This window comes from Lissotriton helveticus, chromosome 3_1, assembly GCF_964261635.1.
Source record: "Lissotriton helveticus chromosome 3_1, aLisHel1.1, whole genome shotgun sequence".
Lineage (NCBI taxonomy): Eukaryota > Metazoa > Chordata > Amphibia > Caudata > Salamandridae > Lissotriton > Lissotriton helveticus.
Window position 1 is genome coordinate 1097459744 of NC_136061.1, and position 21627 is coordinate 1097481370.

Below are 21627 nucleotides of genomic sequence, written 5' to 3' on the forward strand. Positions count from 1 at the left end.
TCCAAGCAATTTATTCTGATTGTACAAAAATAAGCATACACCAAATAAATGCTCAAATATTGAAATATTTTGTGCAATTCACAATCTAATATAAAAAATGTTTTCACATTTTCGATGTTACTACTTTATTTGTCTATCCTTTATTAATTTTAATTGATTAATTTCAATATTATTTAAATGTAAATGAGTCGGGGAGCCCTTAGTTGGCCTCGCAGATCCCCAAGGGTCCTAGGACCACAGGTTAAGAACCACTGCCTTAAGAGATTCAATCCACCAAAAATCGTTGGGGCTGTGGACATGTTTGTGTTGTTGCTTTAGGAAGAGAGCCATCTTGTTGGCTGCTGTTCACTCTAAGCAGTGCAACACATGGGTTCTGTTTTTAATGCCAAGGGACCACCGCTTTACCCATTCGCAACAGTCCACAGGATAAATGAGTTCCCTAGATGCTTCACAACTTCCTAAGTTGTCCAAGTCATATCTATTCACCAATTGACAGTAATACACAGATCTTTTGAGCAAGGATGCAGGTATTTCCTATGGTGAAAGCAACAAGCCAAACACTAAGGTTGCATCTTCTCCCAAGAAAGAGTGAGTTCGCTCAAAAAAGAATGTGATAGTGGTGAAGTAAAAATCCAGAATGGTAGAGGGCTAATATTACAATCTCATCTATGTAGTCTTTGCTGAGAATAAAGTGAGTGCTTGATCGTTTGGCGTTGTTACCATCACCATTATTCTCCCACCGCAATGCATGGGACAGATTACCCTACTTACATTATGGGAAAAAGTCCCTTTATAGAGTGTAAGCTCTTGCCCCACTAAGAACTAATTATTTTTAAAGGACTGTTTCTGTATTTTGTAAAAAGCATGGCATTCCCAGGCATGCCCACGAGGAGCATGCGGATACTGTGGAATGAAGTTACTGTGGCATCTACTTGGAACATTATTAAATGTGTGTAATCTTTGTTATGTCAGAATTCTAAAGTTTTTCATTGTTTTCATAGGTACGGCAAAATAGTTTCAACAAAAGCTATATTGGATAAAACGACAAATAAGTGCAAAGGTATGTTTTATTTCATTTTTTCAATGGTTACATGTTCTGACCTGTTGGATATAAAGAGCTTTAAAGTATAAGATAGTAACTTGCAGTGTGAGTGAAGTGTACTTGGGAGAGCCAGCTCTCCTCTTGGAAAGTAAATTTGGACATATTTAGTGCTGAATATTTCTTGTCCCATTCGCTTTGTGCCTTGTCCCCTTGTGTCTTGTTCCATTCCCCTGGTGTCCCACTGCCCTATTGTTGGCTTCAGGTCTTGTTCAATTGGTCTAATATCTCATCCCCTTGACCTCCTGTCTTGTCCCCTTGACCTCCTGTCTTGTCCCCTTGACCTCCTGTCTTGTCCCCTTGACCTCCTGTCTTGTCCCCTTGGCCCCGTGTCTTGTCCCCTTGGCCCCGTGTCTTGTCCCCTTGGCCCCGTGTCTTGTCCCCTTGGCCCCGTGTCTTGTCCCCTTGGCCCCGTGTCTTGTCCCCTTGGCCCCGTGTCTTGTCCCCTTGGCCCCGTGCCTCGTCCCATTTCACCGCGTGCCTCGTCCCATTTCACCGCGTGCCTCGTCCCATTTCACCGCGTGCCTCGTCCCATTTCACCGCGTGCCTCGTCCCATTTCACCGCGTGCCTCGTCCCATTTCACCGCGTGCCTCGTCCCATTTCACCGCGTGCCTCGTCCCATTTCACCGCGTGCCTCGTCCCATTTCACCGCGTGCCTCGTCCCATTTCACCGCGTGCCTCGTCCCATTTCACCGCGTGCCTCGTCCCATTTCACCGCGTGCCTCGTCCCATTTCACCGCGTGCCTCGTCCCATTTCACCGCGTGCCTCGTCCCATTTCACCGCGTGCCTCGTCCCATTTCACTGCGTGCCTCGTCCCATTTCACTGCGTGCCTCGTCCCATTTCACCGCGTGCCTCGTCCCATTTCACCGCGTGCCTCGTCTCTTTGGCATTTAGCCTCGTCCCACTCGCCTTCTATCTTGTCCCATCACCTTGCATTTTGTCCTTTTGGTCTTTTGCCGCGTGGGATTAGTTGTAGCCAGCAGAGTTGGAATGCAGTCTGTACATAGTGCTATACAAAAACTGAAAATCTGGCTTTGATGAAGTAAGAAGACAACACTGGCTGGCTGCAAATGAGTTTTTCCCCTTGGATAGATGCTGACATTAGGATCCAGTACCAAGGAATGTAAGCAAGTAAATCAGGTTCAGGTTAATTCACCCTAGTATAGTTATTTTGCAATCTGCTTAATTGGTACGGCAGCTTTGTCTGTGTGCTTGCAGAAAACACTACCTCCCTCCAGTATCGCCATGTTTAACTGTCCCTTCAATACCATCCGCAAACGTACATATTTTGAATAACAAATACAAAGATCAAAAAAATTAACTCCTGATTTTTCTCTTCCTTTTTAATGAATGCAATATATTTAGTAGTGTTGATAATAAAAAATTTTTTAAATGAAACAATCAGTGGGACTTTGGGCGTACCGGGCTGTCCGTAGCAGCTGCAGTACGTCTGTACAGACGAGAGCAGCTGGGGCCATTAATGCTTCTTCCACCACTGTCCCGAATTTGCTAGTCTGTGTCATGGAACGTCTGAGGTCCATCTGAACGCCCGAAACGTGCTCATAAAATGAAAACACATTTTACCTGCGCACAAGCAAAGGACAGATAACGAGATATAATGCCAAATATAAAAGAAAAAAAACTGCTAATGCATGAATTTTAGAACTTGCTGCTTAAAGTTTACAAAAAAATGACGTGTTATTTCGGAAAGAGGGTAGACGGGGGATTAGGGTGTCTCTAAGGAGTTTTTTTTCCATAGTTGAAGATTCAGTCTCTGCAGCAATCTTAATTTAACCATTAACCACTACAAAGGGGAGCCCATTGACCTATACATGTATCAGTCTACTATCAAGAAGCATTTGGATAAACTTGAGCCCAGAAGCTCGTGCTCTGGGTGGGACATTTCATCTCTCAACATCATCTACACGTCCACACAGTGCATCAGTTGTCTCCTTTTAGTACATTTTGCTGAGCTTACAACGTAGCGCTATGGCCCGCGAGTGAGGTGTCTCTAGTGAAAAAATGTCACAATATGCCCTGAATCTTAGCACAGATTAATGGAAAGGCCAGTAAAATGCAGTTTTAACACATACTCCAACCGAAAATGTTGTCAAAGTTTGGGAACTAACCAGATGTGTTTCTAGTTAAGGTGGAGTAAATAATGTGTTGGGTGGAGTTGATGCCTATGAAGTGACTCATCTGTGGTGAGAGAAAGCAGCCGATGTGCACCGTGCTATCTCGTACTCAACGCCCCATGACAGTATGAAGGACTTCGCAGGTCGCTTGGTGCTCCTTTTTCACTTTTTAGAGGGACTTCTACTTAGGTCCTTGAAAGGGTCTTGTACTCTGACACACTGGCAATATTGGCCTCTTTTCCCTCAAACTCCGAAAACGTATACACTTCCATGTATAATGAAAGGTCTGCCAAACACCTGCTCTCTACAGATTGAAAGGCTGATAGTGCAAACTAACACACCTGGAGTTAAAGATCTTGACTGCAGGCACTTCACCCGGAAGGGCAGTGTTGGGCTTGTAAGGGAGCGCCGCAAAAGGTGGTGTCTGTATTTTAAGCTAAAGCCGTTGAACTGTTTTACTGGGGACAGTAAGTTCAGCCGATTAAGATCAGCTGGCGGTAGCTTTATGACTGACAGTTAGTATCTTTACGATTAACATTCTAGAGGTGTATGATTGACAATCAGTATCTTTAAGCAAATAAAGGCATTAAGTCGGTGATCAGTAGCTATAAGTCAATAATAAATAGCTTTGAGACGATCAGTATGTTTAAAATAGACGGCCAGTACCTTATGATCAGTAGCGTTATGTCGATGACCAGTAGCACTAAGATTGATGATCAGTATCTTGTAGGTTGACAATCAGTGGTTCTAAGATCCAAAATTAGTTGCTCTAAAATATATGATCAGTAGCTTTAACATCGTCGACCAGTAGTTTTAAGTTGACGATCAGTAGCTTTATGATCGACTGTTAGTAACTTTGAAAGTAGAGTTCCCATCGAGTTGCCTATTGGATTGCCAGGGCTTGTATACCCTCTTTAAAAAAAAAAAAGTGTAGGAAACATATCATTAAGAGTGCCTTAGTTATTATCATATAAGGTAATAGTGCATTTTTTGGAGTTCATCGCAGCCGCAGCAAATCCTTTGCCAACTGCTGGATCCTCCTCATTCCTTTCCTCCCGCTTCCTGGATGTCACTGCTGCCAGCTGAAATAAAAAAAGAACTGTAATTAGCATCAATTACTTGTTCCTTCTGTTCCGGTACAATGTTTGGCTTGACCATTTATCCTCCTATTATGTACCATGGATGATGGCCAGGAAATACACTACTCAATGCGCTTTTATCGGCCGGTCAGGATGTGTTACTTCGACATTAAGAACCTTGGCTTCGCTGTAAACACCCTGCAACAGCTACACCAGCCTAGATCTCCTGTGTTTTTTTTAAATGTTTATAAATTCACACAAAGTTATCACATTGTGGTTGTTCAGTTCATTTGCCTGGATCCCTATTTATTGTGCATGCAGCAAATACTCTCTCAATTATAAATCGTTATTTGCTTTTAAAGAATTAAACGCTGCAAGGAACTACCAGAGGCAATGTATGATTCCTAGTGCCCTATGCATGACACACCTATTAGCCTCCACAGTGTAGACTTTCTAAAGTGATCCATGTTAAATTTTTGCTAGAATTTGTGGTTGTACACAGTGATTGTATCATGCAGCACTTGTCATGTCCATTCTCGCCATGGGGAGTCTGGCCGACATGGGGGTGCGAGCTAACGGGGCCCAGGCTGCACAATCGACTGGATCTCACAAAACACACAACCAAAACGCAAGTAACTAGGTCCGTGTACAAAATAAAACAAAAAAAGAAAATTGTGATGGTGTGACTGCAAAACTGGCGTACTGTTCTGTGGAATATAATTTATGCAGGGATCCCTTTCAGTCTTGTGTAACCGTTTATAATAGAGCACGTTAATATAGTCTGTCATACAGCGCTTCATATATCCATTTCAAATCCATAGACCTGAAAAGGATAGGGTTATTCGCCATTTCTGTCATCTGCTACCAACTCAGTATTTATTTATATTAAAACCTTCCAGCACAAATACAAAGTTAATCATAAAACTAAATTACTCATATTGCAAGTCAAATACATTACCTCAACATATTGCAGAACCCAACAATATTTCATAAACTTAAAGCAATCGTCCAAATTAAGTTTATTTAATACATTCAAGCAATCATGCCTACAGCTTTAAGAGGTAATCAATTGCTTTACTGTGTAGAAAATCTCCCAGGCCAGAAGTGGGCAAACCATCACAGCGTACAGTTAGTGGGGCAAAGGACATAATTTTATAAAACGAGCAATTAAACAATCGCCATGACCTTTTCATGGTTTGTTCTTTATTTTAATAGTAATGTTAGATTTTACGTGTTTTAATGTATTTCTCTTTTGATAAATCATTGTGTGAAGTCTGCGAGATATTGTGGCGTTCTGCTATACATTTCATTGTTCGCTAGTTTAAAAAATGTAATTTAAGAATAAAGTTTTCATGTGTCTTGGACAAAGGTAGTCGTATATATTATTTTTGTATTAACACTCATATCTCTGTCCTTAAAAGGGTGCTGCTGTACACTCAGTAGATTGTGTGATTGCAAGGCTTGTGGTTCTGGTTTTCTTTTCTTTTTGTGTGACTTGATTACCCTGACATATTTTATTGTCTGTTTTACAGGTTATGGTTTTGTAGATTTTGACAGCCCTGCAGCTGCTCAAAAAGCAGTGTCTGCTCTGAAATCAACTGGGGTACAAGCGCAAATGGCAAAGGTAAGAAGCCGTGGCATTTACGTGTGTCTACTGATATGAAAGACCTATAAATGTGTAGTTCTATATTATTGTCACTGCAAACCAAAAAACTCGTTTTTGCTTATGTTAATGTTATGTAGATGTGTAGAGCACACTACAAATCACACAGGCGATTATCCTGGCGCTGAGCATGTGTCACTAGCCACACCTAGGGCCTAGTGGGACTACTCGAAAAGCCAGGTCTTCAGCTTCTTGCGGAATTCAAGAAGACAGGAGGAGGCTCCTATGTGTAGCAGCAGGTGGTTTCACTTTTATTAATGAAGGGTGCGTCATCATTCTTCTTTACCAATTAAATCGCAGTTTATAGTGGCCTGTTGCAGTTATAAGAATATTCTGTATATCTGAGAAATATCCCTTGCCGCAATGCAGTGGCCTTTGATGTCACTGCTTGTGCATACCTGTAAACCGAGATATACATAGCAAGGGGGTGCTACAAAGAAGGTCTGTTAGCATCCACTGCGATGTGCAATATCACTGCCTATACATTAATTCAAACCTAAAGCGCTAAGGTTGGGGATACCAGTGTGTAAAATCTGCCCTGGGTAAATTGGTTTCAACATTTTACAGTTTTCCCCTGGGATGATTTTTGCCACCCCATTCCAGTTTTCCATAATCTGAATGAGGGATAATGTGTGTGATCGAAGTTAGCGCATCTGCTTCGGCACAATTTCCATCGGTCAGTTCTCTTTTCTCAATGCACATATTGTAAGGTATCACCATGCAAAATGCTTACATGGAAAAATCAGGGTTGTGGGGTATTCCCAGGTGTCTCAAACAGGGCTTGTCCCTAATCACTATTTCCTATCACTTTATAGTAAGGACCTACATACTAACATGCAGGACATTTCAAGGTCCCAGTGTATTATAAAAATTAATGCACATAGAAAAGCCTAAAAATCAAAAATCCTACAGATCTCCGAAGCATGATAAACTGTAATACGAAAATCAACGATACATGGGAATGGGTAAGATTTACAGCACTACTTGCTGTACAGCACCATCATTTCTGCCACCCCCGCATTGCACTACAAACCCTCCACTCCATGCGCGGCTCTTAATAGACCCTCCTTCCATAATGCACTGTCATCCCAAAGGACTGTAAAAACATTCTACAGCAGTGCTCACTCTACTTAGCCTCAACCGAACATGAATGCTGAAGCACAAGTGCTTACTATGAACATGGGTCCAGACCTACTGGCATTGTCAGTATTTGTTAATACCAATTCCGAGCAGCCGCCGCGGAACAATTTTTTTTAAAGAGTTTTATATAGCGCGAACTAGACCCGAGACAATTAAATTGCTTTTGGACTGACAGGAGCATCGTCTAACCGAGGGCATATATTTAACCAGCTGCAGCAGCTTTACAGAGGACTATGGTGAGGGATCTCTGTTTGAAAAGATACTGTGGGGACAGGTCCGCGCATGCGTGTACTCATACATTTTCTGTTTGTGAATGTTTTATGATAGGTTTAAGGTGTAAAACACCAGGAGGCAAATTTGTACAGAATCCAAATCTTTGCACATATTGCAGTTAGCGTGAATTTTAATGTGTTGACCTTAAAGCCTTTCAACGGCATAAAGGTTTATTTGTTGTTTTACGATAATTCTCACTCCATCAATCGCTGGTTGTAAAATGGTTGCCTTGTGTAGAATCCCAGTCGCTTGTCTAAAAATAAGATACGGTTTTAATTGTGCTTTCTGTTCATTGGTGAAAGGCTATGATGTTATAAAAGCTTTTTGTAAGTATTAGAAGATTTCTAAATAGATGTTGGGTGTAATATTGCAGAAAGCTTCCTGTGCTTATTCAATAAACTCATCATAAAAGGGAACCGAGTGAGGATAATAGTCGAAAAGCCATCTTTCATTAGGCTCTGATATGAAGATGGCAGAGAGAACTATTCTGGATAGGAAAAACGAGCTTAATGCTGTGCATTTCCAAGCTATACAGAAAGAGCAACACTAACCAAGCATTGGCAAAATGAGTAGCCCTCGTTTGAGTGTATTTGTTCAATCCTTCAATGTGATAAGAAATTTCTTGTTTGCTGATTTAATGTACTTTCCCGCTGCATTGCAATGCAAGCACTCCAGAGAGGATGGAATGTTACACCAAACAGCCAATAACATGAGGTTAGAGAAAAGCAATCCTCTTGCTAGAACTCTTAACAATACATTATATAGACTGATGCACTGTCGAGCCAGACCTGAAATCTGTCGGTGGTACGTGGCTAGCTAGTAGTTAAAAAAGAAGATTCCTCCAAGGCTGTGTTGCTGGCAACAAACCCAAGCTCACAAAATGGCAGGCGTTAACAAAGCTAGTGAAATGGCAAACTTAATATGCCGCAAAAATGTGCAAATCTATGGTGTCACTGGGTGCAAATGTCCCTTCAGATTATCTGCTCCTTTATTAACATTGCATTGTGCTCGGTATTTGCATACAGTTCTTGAAGCACTATATGTGGCGGGAGACTAACCTAGGGAAATGTTGGTTATTGTTATCCATTGGGCAGTGTTAGTGGTAGATTACAAAACATTAACTGAATGGGAATAATGTGAAAAAAGTGTCCTGTGGATGCTTAAATTTAGATTATGTGGATGTCTGCAAAACAAGTGAGAAAGATATCGCAATCTATCACATTTGAGATATTTCTCTCTGCCTTTACTTCATGCATGCCAGTAAAGTGTTACTTTGCTTTTTGAGGTCTGCTGTTCTGCGTCCTATGATGACTCCCCACCCAAAGATGTGTGTCAGGTGACGCGCAGAACCGTTGTGAGTGTAAATGTGGGTGCTGACCGGTTTCACAAATTCACTTTACAGAAGTGGATGCAGAGTGAAGCTGGGTTGTTAACGATTCAACAAATCCGTAAATCGTTTGAGAAAAAGAGACCTGTCTTGAGAGTATTCCGTGTGTGGCTGTTGCTTTATTAATTAACAACCTTGCGCAAAGAAACGGATATAAGCAGAAATAACCTAATGAGTTCCGTAGAGGTACATGCGACCATCAGACTTAATATTACAATACAGTATCTCATGTTTCCAGTTTGCACTAAAATAGAAGTCGATTTTTGCTTCACCTCTCTATACAGCCCTGGTACCAATATAAATGTGATAGAGTTATATAGGTTCTTGTAGGATCTAAAGGGAACTTACTATTTTGCAGTTTGAATCTCCTTTACAATCCCATGCTGTGCATTATTTCTCCATCTGGTGGTTGGGTATGGAAACTGTATATAAGGGTGTTTTTCTTTGGGACATTGGCCAATGGCAAGGTTCAGGTGACCTCCCTTTGAGGTTGAGCATAAACACACAGTGCCCAACCACATAGTTGCCATCTTCAAATAATTTTTTCCGGCCTTGGGTTCAGAAGCAGGAGAGGCACTCTGTATCAGAGAAAATGTTGAAGCAACATCGAAAGGAAGAAAGGGAAGGAGGACCGTCCATAAAAGAAAAGAAACAAGCAGGTTGATAACTTAAAAAATCAAGAATACACTATGACAACAGAGAAAGAGAACAAAAGGCACAGTTGTGGGTGTTACCTTTGAGGGTGATTGTGCATCAACAAAGCAGTAACCTGAACATTTTAAGGGCTAGGCAAGCATCTTATACATTTTAGCGTGAATACTGAAGTAGAAATCTATGAGCCATTGCCTTCGGGAGGTGTTTAAATTCTAATGGGACTTGCAATTGGCATATTGACGTGACAATCCTCACTTAAAAGACATCCTCAAGGACAAGGTATCTGCATGTTATGCACATTGAAATACCAGCACATATTTCACCAGAACTTTTATGGGTATTTAATGGCAAGGAAACAATTTATAAAATAAATAGACTTCATTTAGGAATCTTATCTTTTTAATAATAACACGCTGTATAGAATGAGGACTTTGGTTCAGCCAATTCAAATCATTTTGGTGATGACATTAATTAGTGCTTTTTGCTTGCATTCTTCTTCCAATGAGTGTGAAGCAACCACGAGACACGCGGACAGTGGATATGATTGTCTGCCGGGGGTGAACGAGAGAAGTGAGGGGGTGGTGCTCGTGACATTACTGCCCTCCTATAGGCGGGCCTTTACAGCTATTAACTGCCTGTTTCTCTCATCGGGCGCTTTGCGTTTGTCTGAACCCACTAGTTGCATGGCAGACTATTACTAGTAGTGAACACCCTTGCCAGAGTATGTTAACTACTGTGAAATGCCTGAACAGAGGGCAACAGCTCTTAATTAAGTAAAACATGTGTACAGCACTTTATATCTAAATGCTCTCAGGATGAATGTTGATGTAAAATCCAGGTTTCAAAAGCCACTGCTGAAATAAAGCTGAAATGTAACTGGTGAAAACAATGTTTTATATGCACGTAAAAGCATGTTTAATAATTTATTTCACATTTTATCTGATGTCCGAATTCTGAGGAAAGAAGCTTTCTGGGAATATGGAGGTGTGTGGCGAGAAATTAGCCGGTGTGTTTGGCTGCAATGGGGAACGCTGATGGGAAGTCTTTGAAAATATACTCGATGCACAGCTGAAATATACTGAAGCATTTGCATCTTTCTCACGTTCCCGAAAGGAGCTAATGACCACAATGCACCCTTTATGCACATTACAAAGAGGAGGCAGCCAGCATACGTGAAACTAAACTGCTTTTAATAAAATGGACCTGTAACTACAAATGCCCGAGTCTTAAATAGGTGTTCGAGAATTGATCGAAGTGAGCTAACTTAAGGGAACATAATTAGGCATATTGCATCCCTAACTGTCACCTACACACACTTAGTAATTGCAGTTTAGCTATTTCAGTCTTATTACGTATCTGGGAATTGAGGCAAAATTATAAAGTACTAGTTATTAAATCATAAAGAAAGCATGCTGGAAACCAATTTAAGGATTTCAAAGAAGGGACAGCTGGAATATCTACAAAACTAATAGCACTAAGTGAGCATAAAAGGCAAGTTGCAGCCATGACTCTAAATTGATAAGTGTTGAATGTTTTCAAACGCCAGGAAAATTAAAGCGGCACAAGAGAATTGCTCAAATTAAAGGATGTGTGGGGACGTGATGCCAATGCGCGTTTGGCACCATAGACCGTATTAGATAAACGTTTGCCAACGAGTAATTGCACCAAACAGTGCCATTTACACAAATGCGTATTCAGACAGGAGGCCTCTACGAAGAAGACAATCGCCATTATTGACAACACGTAAATCCTATAGAAGGATCTACTTTTTTAGGCAAGGACCCATGATAGTCGACAAAAAATATTGTCTGCCAGTGCTCAAAGGCCTACTCGCTCACCAGCCCAAACAATTTATAAGCCTCAAAACAATGCTGATTAGATGTTATTAAAACACACGAGATAGAAAGTAAAGAACATATAGTGAATTTCCTTAAGGGAATTAGAAGTACAGCAGCAAGTCTAATATACTTTGTGTAGTCCTTCATTATCGAAGATTCAGAGGTTGGTTTTCAGCAGTTGTTAAGTAGAGATCTGGCATGTGACCAAGAGAAACAATAACACAAGAGCCTGTACCTTTAATGGTCATGATAGACCAGTGTAATCTTAATTCAGTAAGCCGTCTCGTTTCTGTGGCCTTCAGTCTGGCAAACCTTTCTCCCTGCACAGAAAAGAAGCAAAACAAAACGAACATTGCCAAAGCCAATAGTTCTCACTTTTATAATGCAAGTGCTGTGCTGTTGACTTTGCCAATGTTTGCCTATGATCTATTATTTTTTTTAAAGTATACAGAAAAAAAATTGAAAATTCTGAAAGAAGAGCAAACGCGTATATTATGGTATTTCTAAACTATACATTGAATTCAATGTTTTCAGTCTTTATAAATGACATGGTTTATTATGCAAATAATTTTCACTCTGGAGACTTAACAATTAAAAAGTATATGGAAATGTCAGAATGTAAAGGGAAATGTGGGACTTAAAAAGAAAAAGTATGTAGTGGATTGGTACAGTGGGCAACCACAGGTACTTAATTGAGAATTGTCGACAATATAGTCACAGGTAGGTAGTATGCTTTGGCGACTGTGCCATGGTGAAGTGTTCTAGAACCTCTTTAACACATACTCCACCATCCACAAATATTCAGTGTCTAAATCCTGTTCCAGATGGAATCTGAGATTTGACAGACATCAATAGTACTTTACTTCACAGTTTAGGTGAATGTGTAGTTGTACGTAATTCAGAGTTGCCATAGGAAACTGCACGGGAGATGAAGCAACATGAGGGAAGGAAACAATACAGGTGAGGGAGAGGAATGTGGAGCATGGGGTTGGAAGAGACACAAATGGGCTAGACAGAAACGTGTAGTTGGTGGAGAGTAGCACTTGGGCTAGAGACATCAATATTGGGCTGGGATAGGAGAAGCAAACAAGCAAGAAAATAACAGTTTGGAGAAACACAATGGCAAGCATGTCACGGAGGGGGGGGGCGGAGAGAAGCACACAAAGGAGAGATCGCAACATGGAGAGGAGCTGAGAGGGGAAAAAAGTACTTGAGGAAAACCGCTAGAAAACACATATTCTCTCGGAGTACTTATCCAAAAAGGAAAAAGTTGTGCAAGTAATGTGGCCATCCTCCACGGGAGGAACAATCACAAGACGGGGAAGTGAAATCCACACAAGCTAACAAACCGTAAGCAAGTCGTTGTGATAATAAAGCCAATTAACAGTGAGCAATGGATGGCCTCTAAACCCACAATAAGCTGGCAATGGGTCCTTTTGCAAACAGACGGCATGCGCCGTCTGCTAGCCAAGGTCTAAAAATAGTGCCATAAAATGTGCTGCTTTAAGATGCATAATTTGCCCTGTCTTGCCATATAGTTTAGTTAACTCTGCTGCATAATTTGGTTTCCCTGCTGCATAATTCTAGTGGCCCGGTCTGTAGTGCCTTATGCATAAGTGAATGGTGGCTATTCACAATGCCTGGTTGCATAGTGTCTTGGAATATTTTACTGGTTTAATCCAGAAATATGGAAAAATTGGTTGTTTGGCTACAGACGCTCAGTAGCATTGGCTTATTATGGGCAATCGTAAGTCACTAAAAGTGATACGTTCCCTTGAGCATGGCAGTAGCTACATAGGAGCCTACTCACAAAGGCATTTATAGTATGTAAAGTAGTATTCCTGTAGTACTTTTTTACGTTCTCTTATATTCCTTGGTGAATTAGCTCCAAAACAAATAAAATGGATACATTCATATACAATTACTACTTATAGAAAGGACCATATCCTCCTTGCACTCTTAACAAAAAGTGAGTTAGAGGTTTCGATGCGGAGTCACAGAGGCATGCAAGAGTACATATAAGATTAATGCTGTAGTACTACTTTCCATCCTTGTAAATGCTTTTGTGACTCGCACTTCAGGGTGAAAAAAAATTGGTTGAGGGATTGGGGTTGTGGACTAGGCACGTCTATAATCTTTCCCCCTTACTGAAAATTTACCAGGTGTTGGGCTGTTCGAGGAAATGACAAAGATTACTGGTGTACGAGTAGCTGTGGCAAAGTGGAACTTCCTATGGGATATCTTAAAATAAATGTTAACAGAGCACTTACTTTGTGGACTTTTTGTATTTGAAATATTCTGTGTGCTCGACCTAGTGTAACAGTTATTCATTAATTGTTTAATAATTTGCTTGTGTAAATTGCATTTTTCCACAGTGTTTTTTTTATGAGAACCATCTGGTGTAATGAACACAGTTTTGAAGTATGGCTATCTGGAAAGCTGTGCTGTCCGGTGATCAAGTGACTGACACTACACTGCTGGTGCACTTGACCCATTGGGCTATTCCTGTGTGTTTGCGTGATTAAACATATGCATCTTTGTTAATTTTTGTGACACTCAAGTGACCTGGCTTAGTGTCTGTCCCCATCAACCCAAGGTCCTACATTAATGGGATTCCTAGGGCAAAGTGCCACTTTGCAACCAAATGTCCAAAAAGATGCGCACTGATTACTTAATTCACGTAGTTGTTGTAGCGTTATTATGCAGAATAATAGAAAGATTACTCAAATTGCATAACCGTGCATTTATCACTATTTTCGTAGCGTAGAATGCACCCTCACTTCTAAAATGAACCCGATCATGGATTTTGCGCTGAATTAATTGTTGTTGTGCTTCTGCTGTGAAATTTTTCAACAAATTGCTTTTCGAGCCGTCACAATCCCGCAATTTTCAGAAATTCTGCATAGCAGGAGTAACACAAAGTAACCAACATTACTCCGATTACTATGACGCAGTTACATTTAATCTCAGGACTACTGATCACCACAGCTTCCTCGTGTAAATCAGGGGGGCCTACATGAACGCTATCCCTTGTAAACTCCCTATACCACTAACCCTCTGCCTCTGCTTGTTCGGTTAAGAAACCTCAGAGGTTGCCTCAAGGGATTGTTGTTTCTCCTGGGAGACGACCAGTGTACAATCCCACAAGGATTTACTGCTGCTTATGTGTATGCATTGTGGCCGCAAGACTGGGGTCTACCTGCATGGGTAAGTGCCTCATTTTCAATGGTGCATAATATCTCAAATTCAATTTGCGGTCACAGCAACGTGCACCTCATGTGACCGCTATATGGCCAAGAGGCAATTACTATTATGGCATATCAGTTGGTATTATGGCATTTTTTGGGGTTGTAGCTTGTAAACCTTTGGTATAAAAGGCAAATAAATCAGGCAGCGCAGTAGCACCCACCCTGGCATCATAGCATTGATTAGATATGTGAGAGCTGCTTACAACTTTGTAAAAAGCTCATTTAAAGTTCGGATTTGTCTTCTTGGGGTAAACAGCCTTGGGTTACCTTGGAAGAGAAGAGTGTCATTTGCCAGTATGTAGAGAACTGGGAGTCAGGCACCATGTGACGGCACTCCGCATATTGACAACAGATACAACATCTACGATGGTTTTTTGCGGAGTTGCCAAATTCTTGGGAAAGGCCTGGCAGATACGTTCAAGACTTGTAAAATGAGCATGGGGCAGGAAATTGTGTACAGTATATACCCACCAGAATAGGTCTGATCCTCTGTCCTCTGCTCCCTGCTTTAGGACTTTGTTTAATCTATTTTTAAAATGTTGTGTTGTTTTTGAAAAGATATCACTTTTTTAAAAGTTTTAATATCTCTTTTAGCAATGAATTGTGTACTTTTATGATAAAGTTTGTTTTTATCGAATAAAGTATAAAGCATAAGAAGCATTTGTTTATTTTTTAAATGCATGTCATAAGTCTTGCTTAGTTATTTTAATTACATGAATTGCTTTCAGGTTAGGTCATCCAAGCACAAGAAGGAAGTAAATAGTTCGTGGTTTCTATAGTAACTTGTGTAATACAGCTTTGGCGCCCTTGCTTAAAAATAGTCTGGAATTTTGCAGCCAGAGCTCTGTGAGGCGCCTGGGCAGAGGTCTCTTAAGTTGCTCTTGCAGAATTAAAATAGTGTGCTGGCCAGCCGATCATTAATTGCCATTTCGTTTGTCTGAGAGCACGTATTCGACTAATTACCGCTAACAAACGTTTCCTGTTGATGTGACTTTTCCCACTCCCTCTCAGAGGCTGCACCAGATATCCGATATCAAAAGTAATTCTTTTGGCAGGTAACAGAAAATCATCTTCCTTCTGGAGGCCCAGATCCTTAGGTGGAATTTCCTACACCATACTTTCTATATGGTGAAGGGAATTCCGCTGTGGATGCTGCACCCTCCCAGAAATCTGAGGAGTTTCTGTTGCCAGCCAAGTCTGAATGAGTTTCCAAACTCAGTTTGTTGTGCGATTGCGTGACAGACAGCAGTTCCTGTTTTCCGAGATGTGACCATCGCCAAATACAGTTGTTGGTTTCTGAGGGTCACACTTTAAGTAATTACCATAAACAAGCATTGGCATAAACGACAGATTTGACCTTGGATAGCAGTGTGTTCTTTAACTTTATTATTGCAAGCAAATGCCACACAAAAGAAGGAAACCATGCAGTTGCCTACACGTGAAACCACTTATTTGCAATAAAAATGTTAAAAATATATAATCATTGCATTTCATTTTAAAGGAAGTGTTTGTTTGCTTCTTAGTAAGCAGGTGTACATAGAAACCGGTATGAAAACCCATGTAAATCTTACTTATGAATAGAAAATGTACTTTGGCTTGAATTTCTCTAACCTGAAGAGTTTGTTGAAACACACAAGGATGACTAAGAAAAATAAAGGATAAGAATAATAAGGCTAAAGTACATTAATAAAAACACACTGATTAAGTATTGACCCACCAGCCCTGGAACTGAAGAGCACCTTTTCGGTTTCACCGACTAGACAGCCCATGCGCTGTCTGTTGCAAGATGTATTGTGGACCTAACAAGAATATACAGGGACTTGGAAGCCCACCTATTGCTTATTATAGGTTGGTTTTCCTGTCACTCACAATGTTCCTGCTTCTAATTCATGTTCCAACTTTTCAGTCTTGTATTTGCCCTCCGTGTTGTGCTCTAGCGTATGTGTGCTTCTGTCCGCCACCCCCTCCTTGTTGCTCCTTCCCTCATGTACTTTCCCAATAGTTTTCTCGCCCATGAGCTTCTCTCCTTCCCGTTCCATGTTGTGCTCTTGCTCATTGCTTCTCCTCTCCACCTCTGCCCTCTGTTTTGCTTTCCCCCCTCAGACACTCCTGTCTCACCTGCTGCATCGCCTATCCACCCATGTACACCCTCTGTTACCAGCTCCCCCGTGTGCTTCTCCCCCTAGTGCTCCACGTTGTTCTCACCCGTTGCGCCTCCTCCCCACCTCTGTATGTACATTATGCTCCACGTACATTTAAAAAAAAACTTTTCGCTCATTATTTTGGTCCTTTTAGTTACCAGTCCAACTTGGATCAGTAACTAAACACAAAAAACCCCACCAGAGTCATTTTGTAGGCACATATACATTACTTGGGCAGCTGCTTAAATTTTTTTTTTTTTTAAATTATCCTCAAGCAGTAGTGATGCTGTGCAGCTTGGCTAAACAATATTGGAAAAGCCTAAATGCGAGACATATTGGCTTTGTTAATGCTTGTTGAAGTTGGTGTTCTAAAGTATTTAAATGGCATTGTAGCACTGCAGCTGGCAGGGATTTGAGCACTTTCGTTAGGTGGTGATTTCCTTTTGTCTCTTTCACAAATAATGACTGCATGAACCAACTGTAAGGCTTGTTATTGAAAAAAATCACTAATAAAAACAGCCACATCAGGGATTTATTTTTTAATTCAAAATGTTTATATTGCACGCAATAGACTGCCATTACAATTCAGCATGTTTTTTTTGTGTGGCACATGTTCAATAAAAATAACTAATCTCACTGGCTTGCCAAGGCAATGTCTGTTGGCTTTGCTAATGCCTGTTTTTGTAGATATAGGAGGATGATGAGGCAGCATAAACCGTCTCGAGGCCAGACCGGATCAGTATTGCATGTCAGCAGGATCGGTTGGGTTTGTGATTTTCAAATTACAGCTGTTCTGTAAACGAACTGACACTACTCCCTCCCCCAACGCGTCCATGTTGGAAAGGAGGGCAGGGGTGCCGAGAAGCAGCACAAAGGGCGCACGTGGGACCTCCCGTGAAGGGAGGCATCACAGAGGGAGAACTGTTCATGAGGCAAGGAGGGGCTGGCGAGAGCCCATCGCCGGTCCTATGAACCTGGCCTCATAAAGGTTTTGAAGAGAGAAAGCCATGGGAGAAAGCCTCGCTCAGTGGAAATGTGGTCGGCGGCAGGACAGGAAGCCTGTCCGGTCATGCTGGAGTCGCGCTGCATCCCGTATGCTGATGCAGATGTATGCAGCAGTCACATGTTCCCTCTTTATATACGGCACATTGTCCTTCGTCACTTCCCGTTCAGCAGGGCGTTGGCACAAAGCTCTCAAACACGCTGTCATTCTTTCTCCTCGGCTCACTCTGCCCCAGACAAACTCACTTGTGTGCCTTGGAACCACATTCACACAAACAAGCACAGTCCAGTGCCTCACATGCCTACATTTTATTTTACTCTGAGCTATACTGGACAATTTAAAGCAGTATTTCTTAGTGTCTTTGAGAGGAAGAAACCTGTTCAGCGCGTGGATACTGGATGAGAGACTTTATTTTTCTCTTATCAAAAGAGAAAAGTAGAGGTGAAGGGACTCCTACTTTGCACATTTGGTCCTGCAAGCAAGATGGAGTTTTTAATTTTGCGTTTTCCATTTTTACGCTGGTCCATTGATCAGTTCATTGGAAGAATACATGTTTTTTTTTTACGTCAGGCGAAGAATACATGTGTTTTTTAAGTCAGGCCTACTAGGCGGTCTGGTTGCACAATATGTATTGTGCTTACTAAGACCAGACAGGGACTTCTAGCCTGCCCATTTCTTACTTTTGGTTGGCATCATTAGTACTCTTTCGCATAGTTCTAATTTGTTTATTTCCCTTGTGACCATCAGGTGTTTCTTCCTGACATTGAGCATAGATTTTCAGCTTTTGTCCTGCAACTGCTCACTTTTAGAAAACTATCTTTTAACTTTTTGTTTTAAGCACTCCATGAAAGTATATGTGCTCTCCATCGGTCTTTCTCATGTGCCTCTCTTCGCCCCCTTGCTCAGTGTTGCTGTCTTTCATTCATGTACTTCTGTCCTGATGTCTAATCCAGGGTGCTCTCTCTCGCCCATGTGGTTTTCTTCCCCGTGCTTCGTGTTGCTCTCATCAGTGTGATTCTCCATTTGCCTTCAGACTGTTTTCTCCCTCGTGTGCAACTCCCCCAACCGATTTGTTACTCCCTCCCTCGTATGCTTCTTTTCCTTTACTCCACCCCACCATCTCCAACCGGCTATTCTGACCCGTCCTCTGTTGCCCACCCCACCCCTCCATTCCTCTCTCCATTCAATTTTTTGTTTTTTTGTTTTTACATTTTAATTTTGGGGAAGGTCCAGGCAGTAAATTGCTTCTTGTCTTTCCACTTTAGGAATCAAAGCACTTTGATAAGTTCTTATATTTTTATTTACTGATCCATCTTTGATCAGTAAATAAAATAATGTCACCAGTTCATGCGCATGCATTACGATGCTTCTCAGCATTGCTGATGCTGTACAACATGAACCAAAAAAAAAAGGCTTTGACCGAGCTTACAGGTCTCAAAAGCAAGACATATCGGCTTTGCCAGTGCTTGTTTTTCTTCATTGGCTCCAGTTCCGAAGTTCTATATCGGTATGAATTGTAAATGTAAATGTCGGAATTTGTAAAGCACACAGCTACCTCCACCGGAGGTGTCCCGGCGCTGTCCGTATACCGCTTAGGAACCCTTCCTGGCTTTCCTGGGAAATGTCCACTCCTAGGCACCCCCCAGGTGCAGCCAGGCATCCCAGCGCTTTTGGGGCCGTTGTGGAGACTAAGCAAGCTATTGCCCAGAGTTGCAGCATGGGACCCATGATCAGAACAGGCACTGAGGCGAGAATATCCAGTCTGGGGAATTAATGAGCCAGAGACCCGCCGAGGCGGGAATCGAACCCTGGTCCCTGGCCAGAGCTCTGCATCAAGGTCTGCCTGCTCTAACCATTGAGCCACACTTCTCCACTAATGGGTGTATATACAATCAAACTGGTTCTGTACAGCCGGAATGAAGTTTGGTATTACAGACAATGTATTCTGATCACTGATTGACACAATTGTGTGCAATGCATGCACATTAACGCCGGTGGAGCCTCCTTATGTTTTAGTCTTTTTTCAGTATTTCATTTTCCTCCATAAGCTTCTTTATTTGACACCACATTTATAAGTGTGGGGTTAGCCAAGACATTTTGATTTTAATACAATTTTAGGGTCTTCCACACAACTCTCTTCGTCTATTGGACTGTTCGGCTGCCTTTTGCAATTTGCTGCTATCTAACATAGCACACAGCATTGGACAGTTATAATTTATGCTATGTGTAATTCTAACATCTTAACAAACAAAAGTGCCAATGCTGATAATTATTACAAACAATCTATTTTAGTTCAGAATGTCCAATTTATTAACATCCGAAAGCTTCTGAGTTGCTTTTTATTTGCTTTTTTCTTGTTTTAAAAAAACACACAACACGATTACCACATAATTTGAATAACAAAGGATACCATTATTGATGATTAAGGGGACACGAACAAATATGATAAATAAATATTCAAGCAATCAACCATTCATACCATCAACCATCCACATTTATTCCCATCCTTCCACCATACTGTACAGAATTATATACACACACTCCAACGATGTAATTGAACCTGTGGAGTGAAAATGGGTCTGCCACTTCAATTTGTCACAATATTAGATTACCAAACATATATATTATATCAGTACATACAAATTGAACATCTGATATATTTTAACAAATTATCCCTAAGCCGATTATAAATCCAGGGGTTCTTTTTAGTATAGAGCTTTTATGGCAGCACCAGAAGTCACTGAGAGGTCCAGGACGATATGGGTAACCTTCGTCTCCTCTGTCTAGAATCATGCAGATGTCGTCTCTTGATGCAAGGAAGGCTGTTTCCATGCTTTGGTTGGGTCTTTAGCTGGACTGTGTGATGTTGATTAGTTTCTCTGGAACTTTGGCTGTGTACAGGAGCAGGAAGATCGGTCTGTAGTTGTAAAGCATTAACGGGTCTGGGGTGAGTTTCTTGAGCAGGGTAAGGACTTTGGTATGTTTCCATATGTTCGGAAAGGTGGTATGAGATGATGGCGTTCATGAGGTGAGTGAGTGCATACAGGCCTCTGATGAAGAGGTGGTGGAAAAAGGGTCTGATGGGTCCCTGGAGTGGGAAGACTATATGGTGATGGCAGTTTCGTCTGGTGATGGTGGGCGACGTGGTCGAAGTTGAATCCTTGAATTAGAGGGGGATCAGAGTTGCGAGGTCTGTTGGGTCAGGTTGAGGTTTGAAGTTGCTGTATATTGAGAATATTTTGCTGCACAAGAACAGCGACAGGCTATTGAATAGGTCCTGTGAAGTGGAGATTCTGTTGGAGGCAGCCAATTATGAGATTAAATCTTTCTATTTGTGCTGTTGGTATTGATGTGCTCTCCAAGTACAGTGTGTTTAGTGGTTCAGATCAGTTGGTGGTATTATCTCAGGGCAGGTTTGAAGGAGTTTCTGTCTGTGAGCACTTGACTCCGTATCCATATGTGTTCCATTTATTTGTTGTCGACTCTTGTTATTCAGAGTTACTCCATGTACTAATTGGTTAGCGGTCTGGATGCTGCAGCTTTGCTTGGCTTGTACGCTGCCAAGCTGTTGATGCAGGTGGTAATGCAGTGTTAATGGATTCGGGTAGGTTGCTGCTGTGTTCAGGCATGCATGTATGATGGCTTATGTGTCCAGGTGTGTGTGTTGTGAGTGCAATAGTCAAGTCTTCCTCTGGGAAGTTGGTCCAGTTTCGGCGGGCTGGTCTGGTGGTAGACGATCTGTGGTTGTACGGTACGGGAATTCTCAACTTGATGAGCACATGTGGGCTTTTTGGCCAAGGTGTTAAAGGAGGTGAAGATCAGGTCCAGGAGGTGTCTGGCAGAGCGTGTGCGTCTTTTCACGCAATGGGTGAGGCCTAGGTCCTTGAGGTCTTCATGTACACCTGTTGAGCGTGGGTCGGCGCTGGAAGTTCAGGTCTCCGCGGAGAATGAAGGTACTAGAGTC

At 41.6% G+C, this 21627-nt stretch overlaps 1 protein-coding gene across 8 annotated transcripts in view; it reads left to right on the top strand.

Annotated features, from left to right (window-relative positions):
• Positions 1 to 21627, top strand: part of RBMS1 (RNA binding motif single stranded interacting protein 1) — a 764797-nt gene that overhangs the window by 558664 nt on the left and 184506 nt on the right. For all 8 annotated transcript variants that reach the window (XM_078681673.1, XM_078681675.1, XM_078681672.1 and 5 more), the window contains exons 3-4: positions 1002 to 1060; positions 5849 to 5940. In XM_078681673.1, the coding sequence (XP_078537799.1) occupies positions 1002 to 1060; positions 5849 to 5940 (151 nt within the window). The remainder of the gene's footprint in view (positions 1 to 1001; positions 1061 to 5848; positions 5941 to 21627) is intronic.